At 35.4% G+C, this 17,354-nt stretch overlaps 1 protein-coding gene across 1 annotated transcript in view; it reads right to left on the bottom strand.

Annotated features, from left to right (window-relative positions):
- Window positions 1-2,703: 2,703 nt before the first annotated feature.
- LOC121408785 (protein HIRA-like) overlaps window positions 2,704-17,354 on the bottom strand; it is a 41,972-nt gene continuing 27,321 nt past the window's right edge. The window contains exons 14-27 of the mRNA XM_041600418.1: window positions 17,052-17,261; window positions 16,423-16,511; window positions 15,320-15,497; window positions 14,140-14,210; window positions 12,996-13,284; window positions 12,152-12,308; window positions 11,157-11,250; window positions 10,059-10,220; window positions 9,322-9,377; window positions 8,116-8,221; window positions 7,566-7,688; window positions 5,837-6,000; window positions 4,810-4,904; window positions 2,704-4,194 (exon numbers count right to left, since the gene is read on the bottom strand). Coding sequence (XP_041456352.1) covers window positions 4,081-4,194; window positions 4,810-4,904; window positions 5,837-6,000; window positions 7,566-7,688; window positions 8,116-8,221; window positions 9,322-9,377; window positions 10,059-10,220; window positions 11,157-11,250; window positions 12,152-12,308; window positions 12,996-13,284; window positions 14,140-14,210; window positions 15,320-15,497; window positions 16,423-16,511; window positions 17,052-17,261 — 1,908 coding nt within the window. The 3' untranslated portion in view covers window positions 2,704-4,080. The remainder of the gene's footprint in view (window positions 4,195-4,809; window positions 4,905-5,836; window positions 6,001-7,565; window positions 7,689-8,115; window positions 8,222-9,321; window positions 9,378-10,058; window positions 10,221-11,156; window positions 11,251-12,151; window positions 12,309-12,995; window positions 13,285-14,139; window positions 14,211-15,319; window positions 15,498-16,422; window positions 16,512-17,051; window positions 17,262-17,354) is intronic.

Genomic DNA, 17,354 nt, shown 5'->3' with positions numbered 1-17,354 from the left:
TTTTAAAAATGACATTAAATTAAATCACCCCTTTGCTACATACCTTGAATTAATTCAAATTAAAGTATGAAACTAACATTTCATTTATCAACTCATCCGTACTCTCTCTCCCAGTATGAAACAAATATGAAACATAATATGAAACAAAGAACGATTGCAGTAATTTGTTATTTTCTATAGATTAGCTAAAATATTTAATGACGTAAATTGTGAAATCGAATTAAATTTCTGGCCTTGATAAATCTGATTAATATTAAGTTGAGTACCATGTAATCTCAAATATATTGCATTATCATTTTCCGAGCACGAAGCTACTTATGTTATCATCAAACTTTGAAAGTATTCTTTGCCAAGGTGAGCATATGGGCTTGTCTCATGAAGGTTAATTGCACTTAATAGCAGAATTGTGTTTTTTGAAAGTGAATGAAGTTGGGTGGAGTTTATCATCCAAACATTATAGATGTTTTAAATGGCTTCGTATTCTAGGCAATCTATTTATTTGTAAATATCTTGATATATTGTGAAATTTCCATTTTGCTGCGAATTTATATATGGTTTATGACAAGCATGATTGCATGTAGGCATACGTTAACATTTTTGTTAACTTTAACTTTTTTTTAACTTGTACTTTAACTTTTTTTTTATTGTACACACCTGGGGAGGGTTTCATGAAATTTTTGGTCAGTGATATTAAACGACAGACGTCATAAGCTACTGTCAATCCTTGTATCTGATTGGCTGAGGGCAAATAGTCCTTAAAATCACTGACTTTTCATGAAACCCACCCTTTAGCCCTGTAACATGGAAAACGCAATTCACATTACAGTAAGTTGTACTTTTTGTACAGTATGCAAACGACCTACATTTGCAGTAAATTGCCAAATTTATTGAATATTCTATGTTTAGGGGCGCTGTAATGATCGTAGATGTAGAACTCAAACTGGTCTGATGTTCAGGCTTAGAGGGTAGACAGTTGCAGAGGAAATATGAATATTCTTTTTTTTAAATCAAAAGTTATATTAAGAAAAAAAAACTGAATGATTATCATTAATAATTGCAATTCAATTGGAACTCGAACCTACAGCATATACCAAAAATACCCACATCCTGAACCCTGATAAACTCTGAACTTACTGTGGGTAGCCACATGTGGCACAGACCTCAAAGAGTAGAGTTTCTCATCATCAGCACATTTTGGTACTCAGACCATCAACAACTGTTATGGAATAATCAAATATTTTCTTAACTGTTAAAGCACAGAGAATTTTCTCTTTGACTGTTGCTTATGTAAAACCATACTTCAGACAACAGGGTATTTAGAGATATATATGTGAGTTCCACTGTATTTAGCTGTATGGATTTGGGAAATTAGCTGGCTAATGTTTTCTTTTTTTCATGTGTTAGAGGTGGCTTGGTGATAGGTCACAGAACATTGCTCCTGCGACAATTGCTCTGAGCTTAATTTGTCTAAATAGGGTTAGAGTTGTAAGAGGAATTATTTATGTTAGGTTCAGGGTAGGGTATAGTGTTAAACCCAGGGTTAAAGGTGATCATTCAGTTAGTGTGTGGAATTTAGAGCAGAGCAATTGTCGCCAGAGCAAATATCATGGAACCTGGTGATATGGATCAAATACAGAACTCTTTTGATATACATGTATTTATTTGTATTTCTTACTTTTCTATGCTTCTGAAACACACAATAAACTTTCATAAAAAATATATATGCACACATTTGTTTCTTTTTCATTATTTATTGTACAAAGCTATCTTACAATGCAATATACAGAGCAAAATTACAACAAAGTACAAGAAAACCAAGCTGAAATCAAATCTACAAAAATTTGTTCACTTGGGCATTATTAATACAAAAATGGTGAATGTGCAAGAATGTACAAAGATTCAAAAAGTTGTATAAAGTTGACTAGGAGAAACCTGAACATGATTTTAACGTCCATTAGACAATAGGTTTAGGGACAGGAGCAGAGTTCACATATAATAACAAACATTAATTATTGCATAGGCCTATTCTGATCACATGGTAATGGGAAAGCTTCCTCTTGAAATGATTTCCTCTCACTAGAAATACAAAATGAGAGGAAGAAATCCAAATTTCATACTAATCACGAAAGGTGAATTCACATACTCATTAACCTTAACAATATAATACCAATGGACCAAGCAAACAGTCCCTTTTTGGATTCTGCATGTAATCATTTTTAGGGTGAGATTCATAACCCAAGATAGACTTTTAAATCACGTGTTGATGATAGGCAAGATAACTTCTGAATCACGTGTTGTGAAGGAGACATATCACATTAATTAATTAAAATATTTTAGCAGATACCCTATACAAATTTGCATGACAACTAGGCTTATTTAGTTAGTGATTACTGGCCTGTTTTTCACAGATAGATGGTATTTCTTAACTTTCAGAGTGGTCCTTATCAACAGATTTTTGGTGTATTTATGCTGCCCAATATCAGGCTCTGAGTTACACATTTATGTTGAAACATGGCTGCATTCCTTTCTCATTTTCATTTAAACAATGACCATACACTCACAGAAAGGAACGTTTTGCTGTTATGGTTGCTGTTTCTCCAAAAATATGATATCTGAGGAAGCATAACTGCAACAATTGAACACACATCTCAATGATCTCATTACTATTTTCAGCTTAATCGATATGGTCTTTTGGAAACGGCGTGCACCCCAACTTGACGTCTCCTCCCGGGTCAATGCAACATACTAAGCGCAGCTTTGCAAATTTAGCCGCAGAGCCCGAATTTGTCTTTACAAAAAGAAGCATAAAGAGCACTCACTTGCAATTCCCATGAGCATATAAAACACCTATTCTACCTATGCAAATGTAGTATAAACACACCTTTTGATGGATAACTATTCAGCCTTGTGTCTGGAAAATATATGTCTAAAAATCCTAATTGCATACATGAATGTGTATTGCAGTGTTATCTCCACCAATTTTAATGAGTTTGTGTGATAGAAACCAAAAGTTACACACCACCCTCCCCCCAAAAAAAACAACAACACAAATTTGTTATTCCCCTCCCCTAACAAAAATAGGGGAGAGGGAGGGGGGGGGGCTTATCAGCCCCTGCAAGATCAATTACTAACAGATGCCTGCAAAGGAGATTCTGATACCAAACACATGGTAAAAAGGTGCACATTGTTCTCAACTTGGATCAATTCAGTGCATGATCAATGCATTGTTTCTAAATTTTGATACAGTAATATTCAGTTCATTATTCTATTTTTAATACAAAAACAATTAAAGGTCACTAGCCAATAAGAAGTTCATCAATATCGTTTGTTGCAAATTATGATTGGATGATTAAAACAATTCTTAAGTCTATATTCTGAATTCTGGTTTATGGAGGCTGTGGTTTAAGTTTGTTCTAAACTAATGGGCATAACAGAATGCTAACACTTAATTTATCCTGTACGGTTCTTTTGTTTCTTTGGCCCTTTTCTAATTCTTAAAAGATGGAAAAGAAAATTGAATAGGCCTGATTCTAAACTATCAATCTGTGGTTTACGCCAATTTAACCCTAACTAGCTGGGGGCCAAGGTGCATCCTGGGTCATTACTTCAACACATTGTGAGATAAATTCAAATTGCAGAAATGCTTCATGACTTTACTCTTGCAAAATTTCAAAGACCAAATTTTCTACTCCATAAGATTGTTTAATGTGTAAAGAGACTCAATCTACATGGAGGTAAAACTGCATGATCAATCTAGCCACTCAATCCACAGATTTGTATCATGTATCAAGGCCCATTAAGTCTCATCAATTCGCAGATGGTATATGTCATGTCTTCAAACATTAGGAAGCCTTAGATTTCACAACCGAGCCCATGATGGGTAAATCCTCTATCCCTTACCCCTGTATTCTTATGCTTAGTCATGCGTAGTAAGGCCAATTTCATCAAATCAGAAGATTCTGCATCATAGACAAGAAATCCAAAGCTCCCTTTGTAGTAGTCTGGAAATGTGAAGCTTATCAAAATAAAGTTAAGGTTAACATCAGAATCATTTCATGACGGGCGCCCTCTATATGATCATCACCTAGGAGCCATCTCCAGCTGGTCTTCATATTCTGAATACAGTCTCTGCAGCTTGAGATTTGTCCCTAGGATGGGCAGAATGTCCTTGAGAAGACCTCTCTTGGAAAGGCCCTGCAGAGGGGATAAATGACAAAGATTTATTTTTCAATTTCAGTTTGGGTAGAACATATCACTCCTAGAGCTTTGATGTAGCATCATTAATGTAAATTAAATTTGAAAAAAAAAACAACAACAAACATTCCAATCTTTCAGTAGTGTAGAGGCTATTGAATATTTTCTTTGTTTTCATTTTTAGTGCCCTCTCTCCACACTACTTTTTAAAATGTTCTTTTAGAAGCCCTTTGAGCACTTATCTTACCTATTTAATGATTGAATATCAACAAACAAAGACTCCATCCTGAAATTAACAGCCCATCCCATGCTTGAGAATTAGTTATGAATAAAAGATTTTCAATGCAAGTATCTTAATTCTATTTGGTCACACAACCAAAATAAATGTTCATATATAATTACATAATTTCACATTATTCCACTCTCATATGCATACACGAACCAGATTTTAAGTTAATCACTTGAATGTTTATTCAGTCATAAGTGATCAACTACAAACTTGGCTCATTCATGCATATTTGTGTGAGGATTATCTGTTTAGATTTTCTGGTCATGATTTCAAAGGGCACAGATTGGCAACTATCAACTAGCAGGATTCTGTGATTGTTTTCTTACCAGAATACTTGATTGCCAACCACCCTCTTCTTGGTCTCCCTGATAGAATGGCCCTAGAAGATCATTACACAGCTCTCTCAGTCTACCTTCACATTCTGTAGGACAGAAAGAGAACGAGGGGATGGGAGAAGACAAGAGGAAAAGGCAAAAAGACAGAAAGAGTGAGAGAGAGAGATAGAGAGGGGGAGAACAAGTGAAAGAATAGACGAAAAATATAAGAAAATGTTAGCGTAAGGCAATTCCATTAAATAAAATCAATCCGTTTGTAGGTCCAGCCACCAGATTCCTCCATTCTTACTTCATTTCATGAAGTTCTCAAACCAAAATGATTCGAGGTCAATACAATTTTTCACATGAATCAGAAGACTGAGACACATCATTTGAGGAAGGTCCCATACAGAGGGGGTTTTGGCATTACCCTGTATGCAAAAATATAAAGAACCCAAAATGGCAATCCTCCAAACCTTTTGAATTGGAAAATGAGAATGATTTTGATCAAAAGAAGATAGGAAAAAATATTTCCAATACATGTCATAAAATGATTTGTGAACTTTTATTTTCCGTTTGGAACATGACTACACCATCTTAGGTATCATGGAATAAGCTGTAATTTTCAGAAGATTACACAAGCACATTTTCAGCTATGGGCAGTTAGAGAATTTGCCCACTTTACATGAATAAAGTGATGCTACGTCAGGCAATCTTCGCAGATTCATGACAGTGGGTTTTGGATTTGAGTTCAGGGGTCTGTAACACAAAGCTTAGCAATAGTTGTAGAATAACTGTATAATTGATAGCCTTGATCGCAATGTACAAACAATTGTATAAATCAAGCATACAATCAATTGCTTACCTTTTGTGTCATAGGACTCGGGTGACCTTTATCTGCACATGCTCGGATTACGTTTATGAGGAGGTTTATACATAAACAGAATATCATCATCATTTATTAAAAATAGAATAACTTCTCCCTTGCTAGTTTGAATAATAACAGTCACTAAACTGAATTCATTAAAAGAACACTCACCTTCTTGTACAAGATACCTAGCATAGGTAAGAATCCAGAAACGATACTCCTTGGGAGATTTGAGAGCGAGGGCAGCAGATACTTGATTCTCAAGGTGAGTAAGGGTGGCAGCTTTCTGGAGATTATGATTACCAGGAAACATACTCCTTGTTTGGCTGCCAGGTCTGTAAGCAAAGAGAATAACATCAAACGATATGGGGAACACATAATTTTTTGTCACTTTTGGCCACTATTTATGAGCCTTTTTTGCCTAGAACATAATATCTTATACCACATGGGCCTGTCCATAAAGACCATCCAGCTAATAAGATATCATTTATTGTGTTCCAGTGATGATGTCATGAAAGAGACTATGAATTCTTAGTCAAACTATTACTTCAATGAGAAAGATGCATACCATTATGAAAATATGTAAAAGTTTGGAGAATAAATGCAGCCTAAAAGCGCATAGAGAGAGCATATTCTATTATGTACTTAATAAATCAATCTTTATTATCATTATTATTTCAAAATATTCATCATTTAATGTTATGACTGTATTAGACTGTTTAAAGGAGTTTGTATTTTTTGTGCATATATACTGAGCATTCATAAGGATTTTCCATTTAGTATAAAAACTCCCTATCAAATGAGAAACAAACAAGAAAAGGTAAAAAGAAGCTCAGTTTTATTTCCTAATATTATCATTATATTTGATTGGAGTCACCTGTGCCTGGGAGGCTATCTCTTTTTAAATAAAGAGATATTTGGTTTCATTTGAAAAGGAATTAAATTTTATACATCTTTTGTGTACATTATATCATTTTGTAAGTGACTATTACAGAACTGTGGGTGATTGATAAGCAAGTTCATGAAGGTGTAATCATCATAGTAATTAATAAGCAGTCTTAATACAAAGGTTTTACAGTTTAACATCCTTTTCATAATTTGCACAATTTGTTATGCAATATACATTCTCAATTTTTGTTTAGTGACCACCTGTAACGAGAGATCACAAGTTTGATCCTTCTTAAAATGTTTATTCCCCATAGAAACACATCTTGAAGGAACATGACCAATAGACCACCATCTCATAAAGATCACTTTTCTAGTCTCCCTTGGGTGGTCTTTAAAGGTCAAGTCCACCTCAGAAAAATGTTGATTTGAATCAATAGAGAAAAATCAGACAAGCATAATGCTGAAAATTTCATCAAAATCGGATGTAAAATAAGAAAGTTATGACATTTCAAAGATTCGCTTATTTTTAACAAAATAGTAATATGAACGAGCCAGTTACATCCAAATGAGAGAGTCGATGATGTCACTCACTCACTATTTCTTTTGTTTTTTTGTTTGAATTATACAATATTTCAATTTTTACGAATTTGACGATTACGACATCCTTGCTTGAAGCACAAAATGTTAAAAGAATGGAATTCCACACGTTCAGGGAGAAATGAAACTTCATATGAGAATGACGAGAAAATAAAAAGATTTCATATTTTATATAATGAAATCCAAAAGAAATAGTGAGTGAGTGATGTCATCAGTCCCTCATTTGCATACCGACCGAGATGTGCATATAACTGTTTTGTGAAATGAAGAGAAACTTTAAACTACCATAACTTTCTTATTTTACATCCGATTATGATGAAATTTTCAGTGTTATGATTGTTGAATTTTTCTCTTTTTATTCAAATCACAAAGTTTTTGTTTGGGTGGACTTGTCCTTTAATGGGTTTATTATTACCTTTGTTGTGTACCCTGTACGTGTGATAGAGGTCCTCCTGAATGAGAAGGAGTTTGAGCTGGTTGACATGGCTGATGATCAGATGTCAATCTCAATATATCCTCTTTCTGATCAATTAATAACCTAGGACAGATAGAGAGAGAAATAAAAACACCAACTCAATGTTTGAATACAATTCTGTCATGAAATTATAATAAAAGTCACACTCGAGTTGCAATGAAGTACCTAGAAACCAAATTATTCATTTAAACAGAAGTTGTCATGCTTTGATAAATATGGGCAATTTAAGTGTACTACAATAGGGTGGTAAAGCTCTTATTTTTAGAAGGTAAATTTTAAGACATGCTTAAAAGAGAATGGTGTGGACAAGTCGATATTTACAAGTCGTTAATAATATACTTGTGAAATAATAAATTTGCACATATTGTACCACACATTTTGGATTTTACATTTGACCCCCAAAAGCACCAGAGTAAACAGTAAATTTTATGCCTGAAATTATGACCAATCAGAAGTCTATAAAGTTCATATGCAGGTATATAGCACTCACCAGCAGCACATTGAGTTGCTATACATGTATGACTTGCCATTAGACAAACCAATCACTCCTACACCCTGGTCAGTCAGTAAGGACTTGGAGATTGAGATACTTGGCTCTGGAAAACAAAGATGAGAGAAATAGGTATAGAGGGGACATGGTTTAGTGGATAAGTCTTCGGACTTAGAACCACAAGGTATGGGTTCAAAGACCAGCCACAACACTAACGTGCTATGTCAAGATATTAATCTACCTTTCCTATACTCAACCCAGGTGAGGTAAATGGGTATCTGACAGTAATCCATTCCCCGAAATGCACTGTATGAAGGCTTGCCAAGCAACAGTCAGGGTAATAATATCCAGAGTCCTTTTGAATCATATAGAGATGTATTAGATGATATCATGATATGTGCAATACATGACCAGATTATCATTATTATTATCAAATATGTGAAATAGAATGTACAAACCATGTTGATGAAACAATAAAATTGAAATCTTAGTTTACAAATCTGGTCAAAAAATGTACACGTCATTCAGTGATCCGTGGAGCGTTGTGGCCCAGTGGATTAGTCTTTGGACTTTGAAACAGAGGGTCATGGGTTCGAATCCCAGCCATGGCATAATTTCCTTCAGCAAGTAACTGATCCACAATGTGCTGCACTCAACCCAGGTGAGGTAAATGGGTACCGGTAGGAAGTAATTCCTTGAAAAGCTGTGTGCGCTATGAACGCCTAGCTTAGCCGGGTAATATAGGAGCGCCTTGAGCACCTAACAAGGTGGATATGTGCGCAATATAAATACCCTATATTATCCAAGCTGAGTTGATGAAATAGCATCAAAATCAAATTGAATGAGTCTTTTTGGAGCAAACATGTGTTTTTATGACTTTAAAATTAGTTGCTATGCCTCAATCCAGGCATTTATCTTTGTTTTACTATTTTTTTATTGTGTGTGTGTGGCTTGGACCCTGTAACAAAAAGCTTTATGATTGATCATATGGATGATTTCAAAATTGAATTATTCATAATGACCAATGCAATTAATCATAAGAATCAATGCTGGATATGATCAATTTTGAGCCCTACCTGGAATAACAACAAACGAAATAGTGCAAAATGAAATAAAACCGAACAGAATGAATCTAGAAAAACAGGGGCATAATAGACAAAACTGAAAACAGATCAAATTTTTAATTTGTTTGATGATAATACATACCTATAATGGTCTCCAAAGAAACTTTGTTCACAATTGCTTGTTGATTCCTTACATCCCTATAAAATGAAATTAAAATCTTTGATTTGAATCATCATAAACTAATAATTTGCTAGAAATAGATGGTATAAAGGGTCGTCAGTTCAAATCCTAGCCCTGGTGTATTTTCCTTCCGGTAGAAATTAATTTACTTTGTGCTGCCTCCAACCCAGGTGAGGTGATTGGGTGCCTGGCAGGATATTAGCTATGGTCTGGGTAGTGATACTTTTCAATTCAATTGACCACTATTTCACAAGCCAAACTAAAATAGGTTACAGAGAAAGGAACTACAATGGACTAAAAAGAAAGGAACATGTGTAGTCATGAAAGGGGGAGGGGCATCACCTCCTCATGCAAGAATAGTTCACTCCTTTGTAGCCTAAATCAATCAATCGAAACATTCCTTAAATTACACGCATGTTTTATTTTATGACCATCTCATTCTTGCATTCATTATTTGAAGGGGGAACTTAAGTGCTTATAATGCAGAAATTCATTTATCTTCTATTCCCTCTGTGAAACAATTTGGAATTTCAAATTTAAAGAAACTATAAATCATGGGGAATACGGATCATGGTTCACATGCCTATTCATTCAAAATATCTCACAAGTGTGTATTATTCAGAAGAGTGAAAAACTTGAAGCTCCAAACAATATATGGAGTCAATACTTTTGAGTTAAAAACAAAGATGTTGACTTACCATACAAACAGCTTGCCACATGTACTGATAGCCATTATATGGTAGCCTCTGATTTTAATACTACTACCGACGGACGGAAGGACTAATGAGGGCAGCATACGACGTCCAGACGGTGAATACACTCCTAAGGTCTTATCTTCGCAGCTGACACAAATGATATTGCTGTAAAAAAGGGATTTGCATACAATATGATGATTTGTATTGTGTATCACTAGTGAAGACTCTCCACTTTCAGAGCTCAACTAAATATTTAATACTTAACATTTATTTCTGATTGCATGCAACTAATTGTTTTCCCCCAGTTATAAACATTAACAAAAATCTTTCAAATATTTTTGTATCATCAGCACATTTGCTAAGCCAATAAGATATTGCTGCTTAATAAAATTCATGATTAGATATTTGATATTGCCAATTTGAACTGTCACAGCTTTCTTGATGGTCATCAACTTTCTACATTTGAATTTATTTTCTGTGAAAAGTGATCATTATCTTCCAAAAGAGGAACCGTCTTGAATATCAGAATGCAAACCTTCAGTTTAATATCATGCAAGTAAAAGAAGATTTTCAAATAACGCTTTTGTATTTTATAATAATAATTTTTTGAATGTGATATACAAAGTAGCTAAGATTCACAATGAAGATTTAAATCTTGTTGTTTTTTTCATCCCTAAATGTGGAATTAATCTCAAACAAGAATATAGCCATAAATGAATGTTAAAGACACAAGGAAACAAATCAATAGGGGTAAATTACCACATTATTTTTACCATGGCAGTCTCCTGTATTGTATAATGCATATATGTTCAACTAAATCATAGGAAGAATTATATATTCCACATAACATTTATTTCAGATACTTTCAAGTGTTGTAACTGGTTATGTCATGTAAGATACCAATCAATAGATGCTTTGTGTATTTTATTGGAAGGCAGAATTAACCAAAATCAACCATCAAAATAAATAGAGCCCAGGTCCCCTAAACCAGTATATGTGTATTAATAAAAATATAATAATGGCAAATGAAGATGTTATTATGTCTGTATTAAAAAGGTAAATACTTCTGTCTCTCTTTCAAAAAAATAATGTGTGACTAACCTATTGGCAACCAATGACAGGGCTTTACTGGTGAGGATAGTCTCCCAAACAGTCTGACCTGATTTAATACACCGCAGCTTCTGAATGGTCAATCCTAAACACACGGACAAACAAAAAAAATTCATAAAATAATTAATATCCCTATAACTACATGTATTCTAGATTCTGAATTTTCAGTTCTAAGCTAACAGACTAAAAAAGTTCTAAAAACATTCTAAAAAAGTAACACGTATTCAATGGTCTTGAAATCCCAGTAAGAATAGTTATTCTTGCATTGAATCTTGGGATAAAATATCCTGATAGTATGATACTAGACCCAACAGGTCAATACACTTTTATTAGATTGGAATGTAAGATGATGCTCCAATCTAATTCAAATCATTGGACTTCAAGCTAAGCTTTTATTTTACATATACTTAAACACAACTTCGAATTTCGCGAAGTATACATTAAAATGATGATGGATTGGTCAAAGGTACAACATCAATTTATAACAATTAGGTAGATTTTTCACAATACGGTGCGCCGTCTATCGGTTGCAACGGACAGGCCAATTTCTAATTTCTGGGTCATCATCGTGCGCAGGCAGCACACAGTGCTAGTGTGAGGCTTCAAAAATGAAAATTGCAAAACTGGAAGGAAAAATTCATTGAGAACGGTCTAAAATTCGTAAAGAAATATGCAGCAAATTTCTCTCCAGTCACCTCCTGGACCCTGGTAAACAGCATAATTCATGCAAGCTGGCTGAGCTAGCTGTGTCGGCCAGTGCAGCATAATCGCATGCATGCACTAGGGTGCGTAACCACAGAAATAATTCAGTGCGCAATAGATGAGGCATTGCGAATTTGGGCCTGTCCGCTGCAACCGATAGCTGGCGCACCGTAATGAGAATCCACTGAATTGAATCCAATTGCATTTCATAAATCAGTGTATCATCATTTTTAATCACAAATATCAGCATCCTTAGCAAAGAGATGAGGAATGTTTGTACTCACTACCAGCATTGACCTCATTATCCACCTCTATAGTGACCTTTCCCTCTCCAGCGGCTTGCTTGCCGGTCACCTGAGTACTGATGGTCTTGTTGACCGATGGTGTAGGAAGCTGTAGACCTCGTCTGGGTAATCGTGCAGTGTCTCTCTCTGTAACACCCTGTCCCAACAGAAAAAAGTGTTTCATTAACAGTGATTTTCAGTGACAAATGTGACAAGCTACCATAATACTTGCATTTGATTGGTTGACAGCAGATATGTTCCGTAAAATTGATGACAATTAGCTACAACTAAGGGAAAGAATATAAAAGAAGCATGACTGGCATAATGGACTGGTTCATTCATTCTGTGTTAGTATAATCCTAATTCTGGATAATTTCATGTTGCTCATTTTCTTTAATTTCATTGTTTAACCTCTACCTCCTCATCATTGTCATCACCATTATCATCATCATTGTCTTCATGACCAATCATTCTACTCATCATGATCATCAGAATCATTATCATCATCACCACCACCACTCAAATACTAATTATCAAGTACATTGTCATTATCATCATCTTCTCCATCATCATCACCATCATCACCATCATCATCATCATCATCATCATCATCATCATCATCATCATCATCATCATCATCATCATCATCATCATCATCATCATCATCATCATCATCATCATCATCATCATCATCATCATCATCATCATCATCATCATCATCATCATCATCATCATCATCATCATCCATCTTCATCATCATCTTCATCATCACCACAACGTGCATTATTGCAGTCATCCCCTCAATAGAATAATTTCATCACCCCAACCTCCATCCATCTCTCACCTGTGGACCAGGAGGCGTGGCCCTTGCTGCAGCAGCGGCTGCAGCAGCAGCAGATGCAGCGGCAGCAGCCTGAGCAGCAGCTCTTCCGGATCCAGGAGGCCTTCCCCTGCTTCTCTTGACTATTACTGGTGGGGTGGAAGCCGATGCTGCTGCTGCTGCTACTGGTGGGGCAGTAATGGGGGTCACACTGGAAGTCGGTGTTGGTTCCGGTTCCTTCCTTCGTGGAACATGAACGGTTACTGGCGTTGTGAAGGGCGTCTCTTTCGAGAAGCCTGAGGCAGCATCAGTTCTGTCCATCGAGAAATGTAGGAAATAACAATGAGAATATTTACCGGATTAAGGACCTCATATGACATCCCACTGAGTTCTTCATAGAGAACTTATTCAAAATAGATAGAAAACAACTAAAGATAAATTTAGTATTAGGACTCTGGGAGATATGAATTTGTTTAGAATTACTTTATATCAATGCACAGTAATAGTCAGCAGAATATTTATAGTCGATATTTAGTGGAAATTTGCTCAATGTATATATTCCCTTAAAGGGGTTCTCCAGGCTGAAACTAATGTGATTTGAACAAAAAAACAATCACAAACAAAAACAAAACAAAAAGACAAACAAAACAACAAAAATTTGATGAAAATAGGAATAGCGAAGCTATGCCATTTTGAAGATTTGCATTATTTTGGTGAAACAGTTCTATGCATGCCTTCATGAATATTCAGTGAGCAAACCGATGTCTTATCCCCACTTGTTCTTTGATATTATATTAAATGAAATTATGCTTATTCAAATTTTGTCCTCCAAGAATTAAAAGAATTAAACTGACAAATGAGACAATACATTAGATATTCATTGCTGCAACTTGTGTTATTACAAGGGAGATATACTATGCCCACATGTATGAACAATTGAAATATTTATGACTGCATGTAAGAACATATGAAAAAGGAAAATGGGGACAAGCCCACCTAATGAATATTCATGATGACATGCACATAACTGTTTTCACAAAATATTGCTGAACTTTGAAATTCAATTCACTTTGTTATTTGTCATTAGATTTTGACAAAATTTTCAGTGTTTTGATTGTTGAATTTAACTCTATTAAGTTTACTGAAAGAAGTGGATGAAAAATATTACCTGGCAGTTACAGGAGTTGTTGTTGGGGTTTTGGCTCTCTCTGTAAACCTTGAGTCTAGAGCAGATGGTGGCTTGGAGGAGAAAGTAAAAAAGAAAATTTCAAGAGAGCCCTTAACATGCAATACCATACAATATTAAACCTTTTAATACCTCTGTCCTCGTCTTTCATTCTTACTTCATTTCATAACAGCCCAATCCATGATTGACTGTACAGCATTTGAACATTAACAGAAAAAAAGTTTATTTTTTTAGCTCAGCTAAAGCTGTGTTGATCCTGATACTTTAAAGAAGTATGTACGGTAAACATGAACAGTATTTCAGTAGCACCCTTAACCACCACACAACATGCTCAAGCCAAATGAATACAAGCTTGAAATTACAGAGTTGAAAATATTCAGTAATAGTTTCCTTTTGGTTTCATCAAACATCTAGGTTAAGGGTGATAAATAAAAAACAATACTTTGCCGAGAGATATGACCCTACGTCCCCTACTACTGTATTGTACAATTCCTTATATGTCATTACTAAGCAAGTAACTCTATAGTACAGGGGGAGGGCATAATGGACCTATCTATTTCAACTTTAAATCCATACTGAAAGAGGTTCATACCACATTGTTAGATGACTATTTTCTTTAAAGTCTCATGCAAGTTACCAGACCAAAATTGCAATGCCTGGGTATGCTTTAAGAAATTACACAAATATAAGTGCATGTCAGCCCTATAATTGAAGGAAGAAAGTAGTTGGGTTGACGATGGAGGATGAACTGAATCGTGCAAAATGGAGGGCAAAGGGTAAGGGCTACTGCTGCAACAGGGACAAAACCTGGGGATCGTATCAAAAAAGGACTTGTCGGACGTTTCATCCAACGTCTTGTTTTATCCGACAGTTACCATAGAAACAGTGCTTCTAAGCCAATCAACATCAAGGAGACTTGTCAGATCTGACAACTTGTCGGACAGAAATGTTGATGAAACTCTCCCAAGATTTGAAGAAATAGAGTAGAGTAGTTGGGTTGAGGATTGAGGATGAACTGAATCGTGGAGGGGAGAGAAAAGGGTAGGGGCTATTGCTGCTACAGGGACAAAAAAAAACAGATTTGAAACTTTTGACTACAACTGACTGACAAACTGACAAACTACAGAAATTACAGAATTCAGTAATTCATTGTGGTAAGTACCTTTTGTACTTTGTCTGGTACAGTGTTTTCTATCTGGTTCTGGTCTTTCTCTGGGATTTCCTGTTTGATGGTCTTGGCCTTGTCAGTGTTCTCTTTGAAGGCTGTGCTAGACTCTTCTTTGTTCTCACTCATTGAGAAGGCAGAGTTTGAATGTGTCGTAAACGGAGCGGGTGGACCCCTGTCAAAAACAAGATATTCCAATCTCTCTCAATTAAAATCTTTGAGCAAGGATCTCATCCTTACTGGGCTGCACCAGGCCACCAGCCCCATGAGAAACAAACAGGTAGGTGGTACAAATTTGATCTTTGAAATAAAGAGGGTGCAACATCTGGGTTCCATAACACAAAGCATAGCTTTTGTTTGCATGCTTGATTTTTAAGATCAAATCCACATTTGGTCAATTCAATTCAATTCTTTATTTCATTTCCATTCAAAACATAATACAAAGTAATATAAAGTAATACAAATCAAGTACAATTTTACAAACAGGCATTCTTACTTCGTAAAAAAAACCCAATATAATATAGAGTATAAATGGAAGTCAATGCAACCAATCATAAAAAGTGTGTTCAACATGTTTGTTTTATGGGGCCATGATGCGAGCCATCAACACCAGCTGCATCTGGAATGCATGTCCCTTTTTTCTAAATTTGATAAATATGAATTCTTTATTATTATGATATTTTGACAAATCAGTATGCTCCTTGTCGTTTACAAAGAGATGGTGAAATGCTCCATATACACATGATAAAACTGATGGCTTTCCATAATTAGAACTAATCAAATCAATAGTAACTGATTTTGTCTTTGATCCTGCTCTCTGTGAGCTATGGTAAATATGAAATCAGCTATCAGATTGTTAAATAGTTCAAATTAATAAAATCACTCATAACTTATTTTGATACAGGCCCAAATCTCTTCAAGCTATGACATTCATGATAACGAAAATCAAGCCATGATTATTATTTTTAATTATTGTACCAGGTATTTCTCATAAAATAATGTCACATATCATATAAGAGACAAGATAATTTGTCAAAATTATCTTATTGGTTTTCCTATATCTAGGAATTACTATAGAGTAAGATTAACATTCTACTTACATTGGACCTTGCTGAGGGGCAATGAAGATTGGAGTTATTCTCCTTCTTCCATCCTTTGTTCTTGTTTCTATTTGTCTTCTCTTCACATCCTGTGGGAGATACCAAAGGTATAATAAACCAATTAAAGAATATCTTCACAAGACCATCAGATTTGCTATATGGAGATTTCACAGCCGTTTCCCTGATGTGTGTTTCATAAAACTGCTTATGAATTACAGATGACTAGCTAGATGTCTGCGCACAAAGACCTGGTTATACTTGTTGCTACTTTCTTCTGGTAAGTTCAAGTTCCTCATATATACTTGATTTTAAAGATATTTATACTTTCTAACTTCTTGTTCTGTTTTAGGCATTATTTTTTCTCCAGCTTTGTAATGGCAGGTAATTAAAAGAAGAAGCTCATCATCACTACCACTACCACCATCACAAGCAGCAGCAGCAGCAGCAGAACGACCAACACAACTGACGTTTTGACAAGTATGTTCTTGACTTCTTCGGGAGAATGGGCAAATTCAAGAAATATGAGAAATCTATATTCTCTCAGGGTGCAGGGTGCCGTTTGCATGGTGCCCCAGAAAAATGCTTAGTGCCAGAGAAAAATGAATAAATTGAATGGAATCACTACTCACAAACTGTTGTCCCTCCATGACGCTGTTAGCTGGTAGATTCCTCTTGGTAGGTGTATTATGGACCACCTTCTGTTTGGCGGCTTCCTGTTCTTCTTTCATTTCCTTTTGCTGCTGTAACAGCTGAAGCATGGCAGGGTTCTCTATAATGGTATTAGATGCAAGACTCTTGGACAACACCCTCTTGCCATACAGACCTTCATGGATCTTATTCTTCAGGATAAAGAGAGTGAGAATGAAAGTATAAGTAAAAAAAGCAGTTTGAACTTGTTGCCCGTTGGAAGTGTAGTCCCTGTGCAAAGTTTA

The sequence above is a fragment of the Lytechinus variegatus genome, chromosome 2 (genome assembly GCF_018143015.1).
Source record: "Lytechinus variegatus isolate NC3 chromosome 2, Lvar_3.0, whole genome shotgun sequence".
Classification (NCBI taxonomy): Eukaryota; Metazoa; Echinodermata; class Echinoidea; order Temnopleuroida; family Toxopneustidae; genus Lytechinus; species Lytechinus variegatus.
This window is presented reverse-complemented; position numbering and strand designations above follow the sequence as displayed.